Source organism: Semicossyphus pulcher, unplaced genomic scaffold, assembly GCF_022749685.1.
Source record: "Semicossyphus pulcher isolate SPU_LCO1_2020_fin unplaced genomic scaffold, fSemPul1.0.p SCAF_6, whole genome shotgun sequence".
Taxonomy (NCBI): Eukaryota; Metazoa; Chordata; class Actinopteri; order Labriformes; family Labridae; genus Semicossyphus; species Semicossyphus pulcher.
This window is the reverse complement of record NW_027211737.1, coordinates 15,323,805-15,343,680: the sequence shown is the minus strand read 5'-3', so window position 1 is coordinate 15,343,680 and position 19,876 is coordinate 15,323,805. Positions and strand designations below refer to the sequence as shown.

General features: G+C 43.4%; 1 protein-coding gene across 1 annotated transcript in view; it reads left to right on the top strand.

Moving 5' to 3' along the window:
• The window catches only part of grid2 (glutamate receptor, ionotropic, delta 2), a 514,857-nt gene that overhangs the window by 273,409 nt on the left and 221,572 nt on the right, over positions 1-19,876 (top strand). Inside the window, exon 3 of the mRNA XM_069682887.1 lies at positions 14,865-15,152. Within this exon, the coding sequence (XP_069538988.1) occupies positions 14,865-15,152 (288 nt within the window). The remainder of the gene's footprint in view (positions 1-14,864; positions 15,153-19,876) is intronic.

Here is a 19,876-nt window from a genome sequence, read left to right as displayed (position 1 = left end):
ACTCTGCTGTCGCTTTTCTGCTTGAAACACATCAGTCCCTCGCTCCTCTCCTCTCTACACGGGGGGGCCGCCATCTGTCATGTAACACACACACATACACACACACAAAGATGCACAATTTTTACGCAGAAACGCATAGAAAAAGAAAGACCAGGGAATTAGCATGCGGTGGCGCCAACATGCACACGCTTTTTTTTCCCTCCCCTTCTCTCTGAGCTCGTTCATTCTTGTTACTGCGACATAAAAGTTATCAAGCATGCTGTCAGGGGAGAGAGAGAGGGAGGAATAAAGAGGGCGAGGGAGGCATAGAAAGTGATGGCATGGTTTTGGCTCTGGTGCAACTCTTTTCATATTTTTCTCAATTTAGTTTTCTGGGACGCCGTGTGTGTGTGTGTGTGTGTGTGTGTGTGTGTGTGTGTGTGCATCGTGTGTACCAGTCTCTCTGTGTTTGTATTACTCCAGATATCAAGTTCAACTGTAGTTTAGAAAGGCATTGTGGTGCGCCAGAGAAGACCTTTGAACGGTGTCTGTTTTCTGAAGGGTTTGCAGTGGAAAACACGTGAGTTGTAACATGAAAACACACATATGTAGACATGCAATCATATGGAAGAACTTACACATACCAAACACACAATATGGAATCAGTCTCAAACACCAAACTCGTCGCAATCGCTCATTTCTCCTAATAATTTGCGGGCAGAGGCTGTGAGAGCCGCAGTGCTTCCTGTATGCCAGAGTCGCACCAATTCACTTCAATTCAATATGCTTTCTTGGCATGAATGTCACATCAACAGCCTCGCAACAGAGTCCAAATGCAGTTGGAATGCATGAGAGAAAACTCGCCCATTTCTCTCTCTCTCTCTCTCTTCTGTATCTGTCATTACTCAGATGTTGCTGCTCTTTAATCTCTTCTTTTTCTCTACCAGCTGTCTCGATCTCCGTCTCTGTTCTCCCCTCACTCTTTCTGTCTCTTTGTATCTCCATTTGTGTGCATCTCTCTCTCTGCCTTAACCGTATATGCGTCAGGCTATATTAATCTCTTTTTGTATTTCTCTCACACACTCCCCTCTGTCAGTTTTCTTTCCTTCCCCCCCTCCCCCTCCTCCTTCCCTCCATCTGGCTCTTCTGTAAAATAAAAAGTGAGTGTAGCCTTTAGGTAGGAGCGAGCACTTCAAAGCCCTTTCATTTTCTGTGTTTCGTCTCATCGCGGGCAGGTTGAGTAGTGTTGTAACCTCGGAGAACCTTTTCACCGTATGGCCCTTGTCTATATGTCCGATCTCTCCTAGACGCCAATTGGGGAGGCTTTTATCTCAAGTGCCACAGAGAATATAGCTTAAACACAGCCTGAGTGCACAATACTGTATGTGGATCCAAGTGTCACCTTCCATATCTATTGACATCAAACTTCCTCAATCATCTGCTAAGCAGGAAGGTCATCATTAAGTGAATCAGAGCTGCTGTACATGTATACTTGATGGCTGTTATAGTAGCTTACATAATTTCTGTGCTTTCATGAAGTAAGCTGGCTGTGCAGCTTGTGTGGTAATGATGTCACTCACACTTACTGTGAGCCTGCTACCCACACACTTATGTTCAGCTGTTCATTTTGGATAGTATCGACATACGAGGCAGCAGAGCTGCAAAAAGCTAACTGATGCTCACATGCTCTTTCCCACACATGCACATGTGCACACAATTATACACGTACTTACACATATGTACAAAAGGTGCAAATTGCCCTTTAGGAATCTGTTTCTTAGTTGTTAGACCCGCCATCTTTCAAACTGTCAGCTCTAATATTTATAGTCTTTAAGGTCGAATGGCGTTCGTTGCAGACTGGAGGCTGTGACGCTCCCCGAAACTCAGCATGTAAGGCTGATTAGTTTCCAAAGTGAACTTTCCATCCCTCTGTAAAATCAGGAAGGCAACAACAGTGTTAGAAAAAAACGATTGAATCCCATTAGAGAGAGGCGACATCACAGCTTTGTAATGCCCAAGTTTTATTGTGAGTTTTATTGTCATCCACCCACGTCACACAACTCACTCAAAACCAAAGGACAGCAGCACAGCATGTATACTGTTGCTATAATTGAGGGTTATATATATACTTATAATTTCCAGTGAATGATGCTGACTAATTGTAAGAAGATAATGTTTTTCAATTTTTCATTTAAATAATGGATAGTACAAGTTAAATCATGTTTCATTTAAAAGAAACTGTCAAGCTCAGAATTGTAAGAAAAAGGGAGAGGACCCAGATGCAGACAGCTGATTTATTGAAACAAAAAAAGCAAAGAAAAGGCAGAACAAAAATCTCATGAGTGGCAGCAGAATCTTAAAATCCTAAAATGAGGTAGCAAGGACCAGCAACATGATGAAACACACGAAAACGCACAAGGAACAAATCCACAAAGCAGCAGAGTTTGGCAGAAGACAAACAACGGACTGGCACAGAGGCAGGGGGAGATGAATACACTGGGGAGGTGAAGCTAATCAGGCACAGGTGAGACAATCAAGGAACAGGTGAAGACAATAAGGGCGGGACATAAACAGACAAGCAGGAAAACACAAAGGCAGGAAGTAGAACATCACAAGGGTGGCAATCTTGGATCCCATCGGCTGTAGTCTGACGACGATATAACCTCTGGGCACGCCTGTGAACATGCAGCGATAAACGACTTCCTTTTCCAAACAGCAAAAGCTAACTGAAAACTAAATACATAAAACTTGGATATGTTAGTCGAGACAAGCCAGGTAGCTTGAATCCAGAGGTCCAAATGAGCAGTGGCCCAAGTGAAATCCAGTGGGTTCAGGGAGTGGAATGGAGGCAGGAGTCGGGCCGAGCACAGCTGCAGGCAAAGCAGAACAGGTACGAGTTAATCCTTCAAAAAAATCGGCAAGAGATTTCAAAGAACGGCTTGAACTGGACCGACTGAGGACAGAGTCTACGATCTGGCAGCGTGCTGAAGTTGAAGCACAGTGTTTGAAGCAGAGTTGATTGTAGATGGTTTGCAGCTGCAGCCCAACCACTGCACACCTGATCCCACTCCTGTATCAGACACACATACAGACAGACAGACAATAAGAGAGAGAGACTACTTGCTAGGAAGAGGTAGATGGCATGACAGGACAACTCATGACAAGTGTAGCTTCTTGTGTTGTGGTCTCTTTCAGACCATAACAGTGAAATGACCTGTTGAAGTGGACAGTGTACTACAGAGGCAAGATGAGATTCAATGAATGCATCATATGCAATATTTATATTACATCCTTTTAGGAAATGATAACACATTATATCACCTTGCTGTTACTGGAGGCAAAGATAACAGGCCTGGCTCCTCTCTTTGTATACCACCATGTGTGATAAGATTAATCTCATTAAAGACTAAACTGTACGCCTCGCAGACGTATCGTCAGGTGTATTTGAGAACCGAGGCCGGAGGTTAATGAAGCTGATATGTGGAAAGAATACAGTCATGCATTTAGCTCATCTGTCAGTAGATGGAACATCATATTAAGATTATATTTATATGAAGGTACAGGAAAGGTCGGGGTCATTGTGTGTCTAATTGTGAAAGAATGAAATGCTGTAAAAAGAACCAGAAAAGCTCATGAGGATTAAAAATAACCAGACACATTTTTTCATTTCTTTGGTCTTGGGTGATGCAGCATGCCCCCCGTCTCCACCTTGTTGGGGAAGATGGCGACTGGCTGCTATTTCAAATGAGTTTAGAAGGTCATTGCACCATTAGAGAGAGCCAGCAGAGAGAATAGCTGATACGGTGTGGAGCGCTGACCAGCCCCGCATGAGGAAAAGGAGAGCAAAAGAGGTCTGCAGTGGCCGAACACAAGACACTGGCTGGCATGTGTCGCTGGATCGCTGCCTGGAGGGAAAGGGCCACAGATCCCTCCACAGTCCTGTGTGCCAGCTCCAGGATTTGGAATTTGATACAAGCAGCCATGGGCAGCTGGATGCATACATTAGCTCTGTCTCTGTTTGTGTGTGTACATCATAACCCAGCTATAGAGCATACAGCGTGTTGTTTATTCTCATTAAGGGGAATTAAGCTGTGATCTCTTCCTTTTTCTTCTTAACGCAAATAAACTTTAATTAATTAATTGCAATTATTCTAACCGTCTATAACATGCATGTCATCTGCTCTCTATTGTCTCCCACTCTGTTCCCTCCTCTGTCAGTGCAGGAGAAGCCACTTTCCCTCTCATTGAAGTCCTTCTGATAGAGTCATGTATAATTATGAAGTTCCCCACAGCCTCTCCATAATTCATCTATCTCTCGTTCCCTCCTTGCTTTCATTGCCGTCACCCTCTCTCTGTCCTGCTCGCTAATTTGCATATGTCTGCCTCTGTCTCTACAGGCTTTTATCCCACCTTCACTTTCCTGATCTCTTTAGAGCAATACGTTGATTATAAAATCACTTTCTTATTCTTTCCTGTCTTCTTTTTCTATTCCCCCTCTGATATGTGGATCCCTCAGTTACTCATTATAGACCAAAAAAAGTCAATTTCCTTCTTAAAAACTCACTCAATCCATCCTGACTTTTAAATCTCTGTGTACAGCTGCAGCTTATAAAACTGTTGCATCACCCCACATGCTGCAATCTCAGGTGCAGGGAAAAGCAACATAGCAGGGGAGAAATGGTGTAAACACCGCTAGATATTGAGTTATATATAAGACACTTATGTACCTCTACTCTAAAACAAACATTTAACTTATCTAAATCGGCAAACACCCCTCAGGTTGGCTCCGTCTGCTGCAGAGCAGAGTGTTAGTGTCACGTCTCCTCTTGCCGTTTCTCCTCTACTCTGCTACTCGGGAACAGATCGGCCGCAGGAGCCGCATTTGTCAACAGAGCTGTCAATCATGACGTCACACCCTCCTTTTTTTTAAAGACTCTCTTCAGTGAAAATCCAGTGTTTAACCTTGTGACAACATCAGCAGTCATCTCCACGGCTGGGTTTGTCTGCTTTTAAATTGCAGCGTACCAAGGACAGGCTGAACAACACGTTTTCACGTTTTGGCAGGTTTGAGACGTCACAAACCTAAGGAGCCAATCCTGTTAATGGACGGGCGACACTATGCATATCATTATGTGCAACCAACGGCAACCACTTCGGTGATGCGCGAGCCAGCTGTAACTGTCATCGTCATTTTTGCAAACTCACTACTGACTGCTAACGCCAACGTTACTACTACTCATTACTAACTAATTACTACATTTCAAGCTAGCTAAGTTTCAACAAGCTGCCAGTAAACGATGGCAGAGACGTGTTTTGTTTTCGCGACAGAGGGGGTGCTTGGAAAAAGGAGGAGGAAACTTCTGAGAAAAATTAACACTTGGACGTAAATCAGCATGATGAGAACTAACGATACTGACAGAAACCATGTTTGAGAAACATTTATTTGCCGTTTATTTTGATTTTAAAGTTTGACTCATGTCACATCTGTTAACATGGAGGCGGGCTTTATGAGCTATACTGCAGCCAGTCAGCAGGGGGCGACAGAGATGTTTTGGCCTCACTTTTGGGGAGCTGTCATGTCGTCCATCTTTTTATACAGTCCTCACAGAAACACAACCACCCACTCAGAAATCAGCAAATAATGTTTCACATGAGTAATAGAGTCCTTCATCGGGCCCATCAGTTATCAAACAGTCAACGCACCCCACCACAGGCCAATCACTGCACTGTTTACACGGACAGATTGGAGCGATTGAGGTGCAACACTCGCGGAAGTTATGTCAAAATGATGTGCGGTGGAGAGATGAATAGCATGATGATTATTTGTTGTCACTTCCCCAGTTTCATTACGGAGGACAATCACCCAGCGAGGCTGCGTGGGTATTGTGTCAACAGCTGAAAATAACAGTCTCTCTTTCAATTAATAGTCAATATTTTACTCTGTGTGCACAGGCATGAAGCCACTTTGAAAACAGATATGCACACACCTTGCATGCAAACACACACACGCGTACCTGTGCGCCACTGACTATTGAGACACCAAGAGGGAAAATGTGACATCTGCCGTGCACACAGGCTATGAAAACAGAGACACACGGAGCCATTAGCAGTGAACAACAACCGATCCATTCTCTAAATATGATTAAAGCATAGACAAATGGGCCATTACCCCGGCTGACAGGGAAAAAGATAGAAAGAGAGGGGGGTAGGCAACAGTCAATTTGTTTAAACATGCAGAATAACATGCTGTGTGCATGTGTTTGTGTCTCTTTGGGGAAAATGGCTTCCAGTGAATCACATTACAGTTTGTTACAAGGCCAGAAATTCAAGGAAAACTACAAATAGAGGCGCACACGAGAAGAGAGCGAAGAAGTAATGCGAAGAACACACTGTAGACTGGTCCTGGTGAAGTAATAGCAGTGAAAGCCTCAGGGCTGTAAACAGAAAAGCTGTGGATTTTCCCGGGAGACACGTTCATCTCCTTGACTTTACAACAGATAGGCCTCGGACACAAAGATATATACAGCCTCGAGTGTCTTTGATTGAGGGTGGATGGAGGGAAGAAGAGCCAAAGGAGACAAGGAAGCAGAAATGAGAGAGGATAAACTGTTGCACTGTGAGCCAAAGAAGTGATTTATTTTCATCCTATACCTTCTTTGCGTGGGTGTGTTCAGGATCGGGGGGAAAATAGGACTTTATGGTGCTGATGGTGTGCAGGTAGCAGGTCTTTTCTTCCAGATGATATAAACAGACCCCTTTTTCTTCAGATTTTGGACTTTAGACTCGGTGTGAAAAGGCCTTACAGAGACTAAAAGTAAGGAGGAAAATATGGGGAAGCAAAACAGATAATAAAAAAAGATGAAAGGAAACAGATGAGGGATGTTAATGTCTTAAACTCTGCATAGTTTTTGTGGCAATCAAACCATAACATGAGCACTTTGATAGAGAACTCTCACACTTCTGGTTTTCTTAAAAGGCCAGTTCGCTGATTTTTAACCTCAGTCCTATCGTGCTATTATGGGGAGCTAATGTCATTATGGGAGGAAAGCTAAGTAAAACGCCATTGCCTCAGTAGTAGTATTTCACTCCAGCGTTTCTCGCTGGGCCGTTCCTTTCAGAGGGAGGGGCGCAATGCATTCTGGGTGTTGTAGGAATGTAGAATGGGCGACACCACGAGCTGTATGTACGACTTTCTCCACAGCTATGGCGCCAGTTTCAAATACTATCGATTACAGAGAACACCAGCTTTGACTGACAGTAGATTTTTCCAGGGGCAAACTGCTCCTTTTATTCACAAGAATTTATGTTGATATTAAGTTTTCAGTTGTTAATACTCGCTCTACATCCTCGGCCTGCTTGTTTCTGCTGATAAGAACTGTAATATACAAGTTGTGCATTAATTTTTTGCAGATCACTGCGTTTAGACTCCGTGTAGAAAGTAGAAAGTTTCTAAAAGGGCAGTGCAGGAGATAAAGAGGGTATGAAGCAGGCATTTGGGGTAAAAGTGCACACAGTGCATTTTAATTGGATTTAACAAACAATTGAGTTGATTGATGGATAAATGGATGGACGCAGTGAAGGAGAAAAATGAACTAGCCCTGAATGATCTGCTGTACATGCACCAATCTCAGATAATGGAGTGAAGGATTAAGCTGAGTGTGAAAAGGATGAAGGAAAAAAGGAGAGAGGAGAGAGCAGGGCTTGAAGAGGAGGCATTTGTCTGTTGTGCTCAACAACCCTGGGAGCTAAGAGCCAGGGAAATTATATTGTTGACTCATGTTGCAAAGAGGGAGGGAGTGGTGGAGAGAGTGAATACAAAAAGGACGAGGTAGAAAGATGAATGGCGGAGAAGAAGGGGGTGTTTAAGGAAAAAAGGGAGAGAGGAAGAGGAGGAGGAGCGGTGGCGGAGTGAAAGTTTAAAGGAGAGAGAGAGATGGGGATTGGAGAGGAGGGAGACGGGGCATTCATCTGGCGGGTGTGATAACGGTGAGTGCAGTAACTGTATAAATATAGAGCTAAAGGCTTCTGAATTGAGTGGCAGTTGAAGGGAAGAGGAGAGGAGAGTTATAGGAAAGACAAAAAAGAGTGTGGATGAAAGAGAGGATGTATACATCTCCGGGGCAGAAGAGACCAGAGCTGGTTCGGAATACAGGATGTTAAATGTGACAAGATGAAGCGAGCAAAGGGGGTCCATTAAATGTTAATGGGAACATGGTAGGAGGTGGGGAGGGTTTCTGGGGGCCACGAATAAGAACAGATTGTGTTTGCGTATTTTTTCGTCAGTCTTGTATTTTCGGCATCACAAAGCGCCGGGAGACAAAGAACTTAGAGTGATAAATTTCAAGAGAAACAAAGTCGAAAAGGGCACGTTATCTTTTGCTCACTCTACCTCCCTGACCACATTAATTCAAGTGCTAATTCCCTCAAGGAGTGTATATCAGCAAACCAACAGCCCACACGCACACACGCACACACACACACGGAGGCATACATAGAGCAGAGCGTATTCTCAGCCTGCCAGCGGTGTGAGTAAGCATCTCTCTCTGCCACTCACTGCTCGGTCGTGTGCGCCACAATGCATGGCAGCAGTTTGGAGCTGCGCATCTGGAACAACACATGAAACAACACACAGACACAAGTAGGTCATCCGCACACATACAAAGCGCATGCATACACAGTTTTAGACATAGAGATACACTCGTGCCTGACAGTGCTGCAGGCGCTTGCAAGGACTTCCTCTCTCTCTCTGTGTGTCAGTGAATTTGTGATGAAATCAAACACTTGATTACAGACTCATTTTACAGCCAGCACATATTTAAGTCTGCTCAGCTGATTGATTTACATAATCAAACACTGCTCTCATTTTGAGAGTTCAACATGAGTTCTCCCTGTCCCTGTAAGATAAGCCACAACCTGACAGAAATACATAAATGCATCGCTGATATAAACAGGAAACAGCTCTTTCAGATGTGATCGCTTTCCTTTTAATATCTCTGGTTGTGTTGGACCACTGTGGGAAGGCAATGTTGCATATCAACAAACAGGACTGCTTTATGGCAGTGTTGGATTAGCAGGATTGGTTCTATTATTTAGATAAGCGCCAGACGAACACAGACTTTCTTATCTGCTTATCCATACTTGTTTCAAAAACGCCCTTATTGGAATATAAAACACATCTACCAACCGTAGATTCATCTAGTTATGTGTATGTGTTCTGGTTCCTCGTAGCAGAGTAGAGGAGGAACGGCGAGAGGAGACGTGGCTAACACTAACACTACAGTCATTTAACTTTCCATAACTGTGAATATCTGCTTCAGACCAACACAAGAAGCTGCTCTGCTGCAGACAGAGCCCACCTGAGGGCTGTTTGTCGGGTCTTTAAGTTAAGTTAAATGTGTGTATTTGGTAGAGGCACATAAGTGCCTTATATTTAATAGACTATCTAGAAGTGTTAACACCATTGCCCCACTGCTACAGTGCTTTTCCCTACACCTGAGATTGCCGCATGTCGAGTGATGAAACAGTTTTATTAGCTGCAGCTGTACACAGAGATTTAAAAGTGAGGATGGACTGAGTGTTAAAATAAGACTTCAATTCAAAGCTTTTGAGACCTGCTGCCATGAAAAAACCTGCTCGTCATTCGTTCTCAAAGATTACTTTAGAGTTCCAGAAGTTCCTCTGTGTGAGAAACTTACAGTTCACTTAGAAAAAACGACCTAATCAGTTTGAATCACTGTGCAATTGTGTGTTTTGTAATTATGATTATTGTAGTTGGCTGCACGGTGGTTCAGTGGTTAGCACTGTTCACAGCTAGAAGCTTCCTGGTTGGAATCCCAGTCCAGACTTAGGCAGCCTTTCTGTGTGGAGTTTGCATGTTCTCCCCGTGCATGCGTGGGTTCTCTCCAGGTACTCTGGCTTCTCTCCACATGCTTGTTAGGTTCATTGGTGACCCATAGGTGTGGATGTGAATGTGAAAGGTTGTCTGTCTGTATGTGTCAGCCTTGCTATTGACTGTCGACCAGTCCAGGGTGTACACTGCCTCTTGTCCAATGACCCTGAACAGGATAAGCGATGGATGGACGGATGGATGGATGGATGGATGGGCTGCACAGTGGTGCAGTGGTTAGCGCTGTTGCCTTACAGCTAGAAGGTACCTGGTTTAAATCCTGGTCCGGACTTTCTGTGTGGAGTTTGCATGTTCTCCCCCGTGCAGGCATGGGTTCCTTTTGGGTTCTCCGGCTTCCTCCCACAGTCCAAAGACATGCTCGCTAGGTTCATTGGTGACTCTGAATTGCCCGTAGGTGTGAAAGTGAGCATGAAAGATTGTCTTTTCTCTATGTGTCAGCCCTGTGATTGACTGGCGATCAGGGTGTACCCCGCCTCTCGCCCGGTGTCAGCTGGGAAAGGCTGTAGCCCCTCACCGCAACCCTGACCCCTTCAGACAGAACTTGTGTTGTCCTGCATTCTCTTGTAAAAAGTATCTACACTTTACTCCTCTGAACTTGCATCTTACAATGTTTAATGTCCTTTATTGCTTCTACAGTGCCCCCCCCACCCCACCCCCCCACCCCCCAAAGCCATAAAGTGCCCCTGTGCATCTGATGGCCTTGCTTTTCTGCTTTAATAATCATAATAATAATAATGCAGGCATATCTTGTATCAACAGTTTTTATGAGATTGCTATCTACTGCACTCTACATAAACTGTCCGTGTTTCTTGCAGTTCACTGATCCATTCCTTTTGGCCACTATCGGCGCAGTGATAATTGAAGGGAGATCAAATGAGACATGCAAGCTTTAACAGGCTTACAGAAGTACAGATAGCATGTTGCACTGTATAGAAAATTGTGTTACAGGTGTTATCCATGTCTCTTTTAGTGTCTAACTTACTTAACGTTCTGCAGCCAAATGCATACAAACACTCTTTCACTGGTTTTCTTCAGGTATTGATTTCCTTGCCACCTAGCCCTCTCTTTTTCCTCTCCGTTCCATCCTGCATCACTGGGCCACAGAAACTTGCAGGCCCGGGTATCAGTGTGATGAAGTGTGTGTGTGAGAGTCTACGGTGGGAGGAGAGCCGCAGATAGAGAGAGGAACCAGTCACACCTGGGTGCAGGTGAAGTGCTTGTAGTCCATTTCTTCTGACAGAGCAACAAGCTGGAGAGAGAGAGCTCGATAACATGCTCTGCTGCAGACAACACATGTAGCGTACACGCCGACATACAGAACATGCGTCAGACGTGTCTGAATGTAAACAGGAAATGGGTGAGGTAGCAGATTTGAGTTGTTGGGTCCTCCAAGGACAAATTCTGTTTTATTAAAATAGAAATAAAGTAATGTTTAAAGCCTGATGAGTCCTTCAGCCTACAGTCTAAACTCTTGGTTGTGTACGTGTCTGTTTGCATGACTGACACGTATATTCCTCAAATAAACACCCCGGCATGAAAGCTTGACGGATCGTAGCCGCTTCAGGGAGATTGATCCCGGAATGATTTATCATGAGTCAGTGTACTTCTCATGCTCAGGAGGGGTTTAGATGTGTGAGTGTGCTCGTGCGTGGGCCGGTGATGATGGTGGTGGAGTGCGAGTGTGGTGTGTTCGTGGGTGGTTATGGTTCAGGACGATAGGTGAAAAACTCCAAATGGCTGCCGTTTTGCATTTGTTTGCACTCCTACTCACCTCTCTTTCTGTCGTCAAAATCTGTTTCTGTGCTCCAAGTGCAGTCATTGTACACAGCAGTTAGTCTTTAAAAGGTTGGCAAGGCATAAAGACACAATATCCATCCGTACAGTTTAACACCAAACTCATATTCAGCCCCTCAGAAGCAGAACTTTGTTTTCCGAAATTTATTTCGGACCTCAAATGGAGCCATTTCAAACGTATTTTCGCTGCCCCAGCACCTCTTCCTTCCTCATGCTCCCTCCCTTTTAACTGTTGCTTTCTTCAGATTGATGTAACATCAGGCTGGGGTAACGCAACGGGCCCTTTAAGTCATTAGCAAGGAGCATTAATGAGCCTGGAGCTCCGAAGCCCCCTGCAGACTTAAGAGTGTGTGATGTAGAGGGGATGAGGGCACTAATTCTCCAAAGTGCCCTAATAAGTAGAGGATTAGCAGAGCCTTCCATTAGCCAAAGCCTTCATGATGCTAAGCTAATGCGCTACAGCTAGAGCAGAGCCAGGCTAAAGCGGTAGTTAGCATGGCTGCTATGATAGGGGTGTGGGTAATGTAGCTTGGGATACACGACCGGCTTATACAGAAATGCACTCGCTCGAAGGAATAAAATGTGTTCACAGTAAATGTGTGCATAAATAAATCCACAGGTGTGCCTACACACACACACACACACACACACACACACACACACACATGCTCACACATTAAAGTGATAGAAGATCTGAGCTCGTCCGTTCTCAGAATAATGGCCATGACTAAGCAGCACGCTGGAATTAATGGAGTTTAATCATATATTGTTACACTTTTAATTAATTCCTCAGCATGTGGACTCCCACAATGGCCAGTGAGATTGAAACTCCTTTAGCTTCCACACATAAATCATCTACATCAATGCAGGGGGAAATGATTGAGTGAAGTAACCCTTTAACTTCTCCTTGAGTGACAACTGTGACCAATTTACCTCAGAAACTGTGACTTTTTTTGGGGGGAAAGAAGCAGCTCAATAGTCTCTTTGTGAGAAAAAAGCTTCATGCACAAGGCAGTCAAAAGCAGACTGTTGAAGATAATTAAAGTGTCACATGGATTTAGTCTTTGTGGGTTGCTTGTACATCTGAAAAGTAATGTATCAAAATGCAATCAGTAATGCTTTACCAAGTAATTAAACACCAGACGCAATTAAGCAGACGCCGTGTTGTGCATCGTTTAGGCGCAGACAAATACAAGCTTGGATTTGTCTCGATTCGGGAAAACACTCTGAAAGTTGTGCTAACCAGATGACACGTGAGGCGTTGCCATGTTTAGCTCTCATGTGCACACACACTGTGTTTTGCTTTTCTCAGCAGCATGAATCTGTCGTCTCAAGCTTTTTCTTCTTTTCTCTTTCTGTGGCTTTACTTTTGCACTGTCGACAGATTAGTCCGTGTGGCTTTATACTGACTGTGTGTGTTTTAGACAGGGCTTTCTTGCCATTGTCATTGCACCGTGTGTGTAAACACTTCCTCTACTACTTAATACTTTCCCCAGTAACTCTGTGGCATAGTTATAGTCACCTAGAAGTGAAATAAAATAAGTAAAATATAGTGAAGGATGCAGCGAGGAGCAGCATGGGAGCAGAAGTGAGGGAGGAATAAGGATAAGGATGGAAAAGAGATGGAGGGCGAGGACATGGGGCAAAATGTGGGTGGCTGTCTGGGTAAAAATAATGTAAGAGCAGACGGTGTGCAAAAAATAAAGTCATAAAGAGGTGATGAAAAAAGACGGCTGGAGTGAGGAAAGGAAGTCGTATAGGCGGCTGCTTGTGTTGCCATGAGGGTAAACAAGACACGAGGGACAAAACGGCTAGTGAGTAAAGGCGGTGAGAAGGATCGGTGGGTGGAATAGAAAAGGTGCTGGTGAAGGATGCTAGCGAGGAGGCGGAGGAGGAGGAAGGCAGATGACTCCAAATTGAGGACAGTGTAGAACATTCCGCGGTGCTGCAAGGCAGCTAAAATGAAAATCACTGCAAGATTGCAGCTTTGAAATGATTGGGGCTGAAAGGTAAGCACTCAGAGGGGCTGTTTTGGACAAGAGGGGAGATAACGGCAGCGGGTTGAGAGGGTAGGAGGTAGAGGTGTTTTTGACAGCACCAGAGGTCTTGCAAGGATGAAAGGGGGAAGGAGGGATAAGGAGGTGCATTAAGCACAGATAGTGTCTCAGAGCAGAGGAGCGTTTAGGCAGTACAGCACAGATAACCGGGGGAATGTGGATCATCTGTATAAAAAGACAATTTGTATATCAAAATACAGATTTGAATACCATTTTTATGGATTCATACTATATAGTTTTCCATACAACACTGCTTAATGTTGTATTTTTCTTCATAAAGTAGCCTGGAGGTCAGTCAACAATATGGACTCTGCTTCGTTTGATTTGGTAGCCAGAGTAGTGCTTGATGTTTGTCGGTATGGAAACTTGCAAGAAATACACGTTGTGTCTTCATGCAAACATTTTTTTAATTATTCCATGATATAAAAAGAGACTAAACCTAGTAGAAAGTAGGTCCAGGTGGATGAATGGCTCATACACTGGACTTTAACTCAGAAGATAACCCTAGCTCTAGCACAAGCCATGATCTTTACCTAAACATATTACTGTTGCATTCTACCCCAACAAAGGCACCCAAAACTACTTGGCTTCAGTAGTTTAGGGTGCTAGTTGGAGTTAAAATAGTTCACCAATATTAACTTTTGGTTTCACACAGCAGCCTCACCTCACTGCATGTTTCCTAAATCAAAGCAGTGCAGGGGAAAGTGTCTTTTTGTGTTATGGCGCACAACTCCTACCTGCTGCCAGATATACCTACGTATGTATACCTCTGTATCCTGTTTCCACCCTCTGGGTTTTCATGTCCCTCTATTTCCAGTTACCACCGGGCAGGGTGTGTATGACTGTACCTGCTTTGGGCCTTAAAAATAGTATATCAATATATATCAATTTCTCTTTAAGTCGGTGCTGTAGTGTGGTGACCTGAAGAATTATTCACCAAGAATAACAGCTATTATCAAGAGTATGACTTGGTGTTGCCCACTGATGCGACGGATATTTTCATCACAGGTGATTCTTGGCTTAAACGAGTAAACAAGTAAGAATAATTCCTTTGAACGCTTTGAAAATAACACATTTTCCTCCCCCCTTCTCCTTCTCTTTCTGCTTTCTCCCTCTCCTCCTTCCAGCCTGTGAGCTGATGAACCGTGGTATCCTCGCTCTGGTCAGCTCAATCGGCTGCATGTCAGCGGGCAGCCTTCAGACTCTGGCTGATGCCATGCACATCCCCCACCTCTTTATCCAGCGGTCCCCAGCGGGATCACCGCGCTCCTTCTGCCCACCAACCAGTCGCATCCCTGGAACTGATGACTACACCCTAATGGTTCGCCCACCCGTCTATCTCAATGAGGTCATCATGCAGGTGGTGTCTGAGTACAGCTGGCAGAAGTTCATCGTCTTCTATGATTCAGACTTTGGTAAGATGCTATCTATCTGTCTGTCTGTCTGTCTGTCTGTCTGTTTCTCTGTTGCCTTTTTACCTCTGCATGATAAGGCACAACTTTTTGAGTTGAGTTTTTTGAAGCTGTTGTTTTACTGGATTTCCAGGAGCTTTAGCTTTAGATTCTATCTGGTACCTGTTTCTTGACTTGGTACCATCCTACTTGAGTTAAAACACTAGAAAACTGTCACTAGAATAATCACTTATGCAACACTGAACAAACCCTCCATTTTCAAATAGCCAAGCTACCATTGATAAAGAAAGCAATATGTTTATTTACTGAACTCAAATGTAAAGATAAAAGGCAGCTAGTCTGTCTGTGTATAATATAAAATAGGATATGATGTTTATATTATACGATACAATACGATACGATATACGATGCAATACGAAATACAATATAGGATATCATATAGGATATGATATAGGTTACGATATACGACATGATATACAATACGATATAGGATATGATATACGATATAGGATACAATATACGATACGATACGATACTATATACAATATAGGAAATGATACGATGCACGATACAATATATGATATGAGATCAATACGCTACACTGTATGATGCAATACGATACAAAACAACGATTTGTTAATGGCAATTAGATAAGAGTCCCTCTTTCATTGAGGCTTCACTATCTGCAGTGAAAAACTAAATTTAGAAAAATACTTGGTACCAAAAGCGAGTTGAGTCCAGCCATACCATGCACTGTAAATGAGGCTAATCTGTCTGTCTACCCAAAGTTCAGGGGCATCAGAAACATGTGCCTCCCCCCTGACATTTACTCGGGCTGTGGAACTGGTGTTGTGTGAATTTTGAATGTATCTAATGTAGCAGCTTCAATGGTTTCTCAGCGGGGTGGGACATTAGAGACCTAATGGATACGTCAGAAACCTTGCTCGCTCTCTGTCTCTCCATTCTCTGGCTGTCAGATAAACACTCAGACAGACGTGGGCGCTTGTATGCATTTGCACAGTAACCACTACACGCATGCATCTGTATCTGTATGTATCTCCATAACATATCAGTCTGCCTGTGTGTTTATGCTGTCTCATTTTACCCTGCTTTTCTGTCTCTCTCTGTCTCTTTGCCTCCTCTCTTCCCGGTACATTAACTCTAACATTAGACTAGAAGCATCGTATGTCCCTTTTATAAAGTGCCATTTTTTACTTCAGTCTCTTAGCTTGCTTCTACAGAAATATTGCCTTGCTGTATTCATATTGCATCTAGGGCTGGACTCAGGCTACATGAGGATTGGGCCTGTTTGTACCTGATTTGCCTCTCCCGACAAACAGGGGAGAAATCTGGTTTGTCCTGGCACCAATGTTCGTCACAGATTCTCTTGTAATTTGTTTTTTTATAGATACAATCGTAAACCTCCAGAATGAGTATAATTTTGAAAATGTTCCGGATTTGAAGTCTGTAGGATTACGTCAGCACTTTCCGGGCAGAACCGTTGACCGTGTTTCCAAGAAATCACAACCATTAAGCCCCGAGCATGTAACGCCATGCTACTGTTTTGCCCTGAATTGCCCCCTGGGATAACTCAAACTGTTGTCAGAAAATGAACAGAGAAGTACATTCTCATCTCAAGTTCTGTTCTTGTGTTGAGCAGATCTCCCCAGATATTTCATCATCAAGATTTGTTCAGCCCTCTGCTTGTGTTTCTTCCCATTGCAAAAATCAATACAACAGGTTGTAGTCGTTCTTTGAGCACTTCTTAAGGGTCCTCTCTGACCCCCAACTCTCTAACGCGTTGGCTACAACATCTAAGAATCATCATGTCATTTTACACAGCTATCTCTCCCTCTGTATGTACGGTTACATACTTAATGAAACTCACATAGAGCACATGTCCCTTCCCTCTACAGCTTCAGTCAGTCTTAGACTGTATTGGTTTGTTTTCATATCCCTGGATTGACTGGCTGCCGCTGTTTCCCCTCACCTTCTTTGTTCTCACACTTTTCTGTCTAAAGATCATTAATATCTGAGTCATACAGTGGAGAACACTACTTGTGCACTGCCCGTATAATGGGCTGAACCTAAAAGGCATGTAGCATTTTAATCACACCAGAATGAGTGATGTCAAAGTAGCAGTTCTGCAAGCTAATGGGAAACACCAGCTGTGACATCGCTCATTGGTGTGTGGACGGAAGTGTAATACACCAAAAAGTTTCAGCCTAGAGAGCAGCGTAACAGTTTTCTGCCTTTGCTGATTCGGTGTTGATTTAATCCTCGTGGCTGTAATGGAGCTCCATTTCGCTCATTGCATTCAATTAACACAATTAATGTGTTGTTTGCATTGATCTCCAATGAGATCTCTGCAGTGGAGTTGTTTTGCAATGCATTCTGCTGGCTCAAACTCAATCTTCCAGGGTATTAAAGCATTTTATCAGAGTATTGAATGTGTCATTTGAAAGTATGTTCATACCAAGCAGTTTATATTGAATGGATATTGAATAGCCTTCTGGATATGATAGTCCCATATTTCAGAAGTCAGTTTGGTAAATACCATGATTAAATCAACCCTAAGCACCTCTTGGAGAGATTTTTCTGTACCCGATCTGTAAACTAATTGGTAGATTAGAGGTGTTCATTAGCAAAGTTGAAGTACACTAAGACCTCCAGTTCAAAAAAAGTATGTTGCCACTTATATTTTCACTTTCCTGCGATGAATTTGATAAGACCTGTACGGACAACAGTGTAGTATCAATATGCTCAAAAATGTACAATGAAATCTTGTCACAGAGAGATCCTTCTGTCAGGAGGAGATGCTATATCGGATGTGGAACTGACAGCATCTTTCCTTCACCGTAGAGAGGTTGTCGGCACACATTTGCTCGGATACATAACCGACGTGTGCTTCCATATACTGCACTCAGAAGAAACTGAAGTGGTTCCTGGTTAATATTCATCTGCAGCAAAGTTCTTCACTGCTGTGAAAACCTCAATTTTACACCATGAGTTGAACTTCTTTAAAGTCGCATGCAAATTCCCAACAAATATATTCATGCCTGCCGGGAAGCGGCTCATACTCTAACCTTAACCTCACCCTAATCAACACTCAAAGTTGGATTACCAATTTTTCCCTAGTTGGACAACCTTCAATCCACCGGTTTAAACCAAAATTGCTGCCAAATGTGGTGTAGTTCACACAGCATATGAGACACACACGCACACGAACACACACATGTCCGTACCCCTCTTAAATCCGTCTATCCCCTCTGTGCTCTGTGACCACTGATTCAGCACATGGATCCTCTGGGTTTTGGCAGTGCTGTTCTCTCAGCCACAGAAGGCCCTTTAAAGATATCACCATTGTTCCCTAATGGCCTCACCCCTGTTCAAGGAGAGAAGGGAGACAGCAAGAGCGCAAAAATGAGAGAGTGCGAGGTGTAGAGAGAGAGAGAGAGAGAGAGAGAGCGAGACAGAGATGGCCTTTTAAGATGATAGCAATGTTCCCAAAAGGCCTCGCCTCTGAACAAGGAGAGTTCTTTAGAGAACAGACAGTCGAGTGTGTCGTCTCAAATGAAGCTACGGTGCAACTGTCCCAATCCCTATTTTCAGCTCTACTGGTGCGTTCCGGACACTGAGAACACATGTTTTCTCTCTATTATCTCTCACCCTCTCGCTCTCCATCTTCCTTTTTTAGTCGTCTTTTTTTCCACACTCCTTCTCCTCTTTTCCTTTCGCTTCTCATCAGTCTTTCCTCTTATTAACACTGTAAAGCCTCATTTATTGACATTTGAGTGACAAGCTCTGTTACCTGCCGAGTCACCTTGCACATAATCCAGTCAGAACTACAGCAACGCAGGCGTCGTTGGGAAAATGTGGGAAGCACCACTTAGAAGTAATAACACTGTTGACATTAAGATGATTTGTTTTGTTTTGCTTTCAGCCAATGACAAGTGCAGCCTGAGGCACAATAGTAAAAGGTTATAGTCTGACGAAAGAGCCGCTTTAAAAGTGTTAAGCCTGTTAGGTTGCCATCGTTTTATAAGGAGAAAACAATAAAAGTGCTGATATTTTGGACTCGTATGCTTTGTTCAATACAAGTGAAAGTAAGTGAAAATGATAGTCGGCCTTAAATATGATGAAAAGTAAACTCCTGAAGTTTTACATACACAATAATTATTTTGTGTTTGCTCTACAGAAACATTATAAGTCACATATTGGCTCTGATGGTCGATGGTGCAACTCTCTAAATGCCAGCTCAAGACATCGTGCCTGTTGTCTATAACCTGCTCGCTGAGTAGATATTTACCTTGTGGACTGTAGTAGAATATTTCTGCAGAGGTCTATCAATGATATGAAATCAATCTGCTGAATCCTAAGAGGAAACCATTTAGACTGTATGTTTATACAATATCACATGAGCCTGCGGCCGTGTGCCTACAATCGAAACACAGCCGTGATGATATTCAGTACAACATCACAAGCTTGAGTGTCATATCGCTTTTATACAACAGCTGTACAAGTGGCAAATAGTAAAAAATAATCACAACAACAGATTCACTTTTTGCTCCATCAACTTTACTAGTTCCACAACTTAATTGAAACTGGACATTTGTTGCCAAGCAACCCAAACTTTCTACTGCACTCTGTGTCTACAGGTTACCACAGATCAGCTGTTTCCTTATCATGTACATTAAGGGCCTGTGTCCACCAAAGGTGTTTTTTGC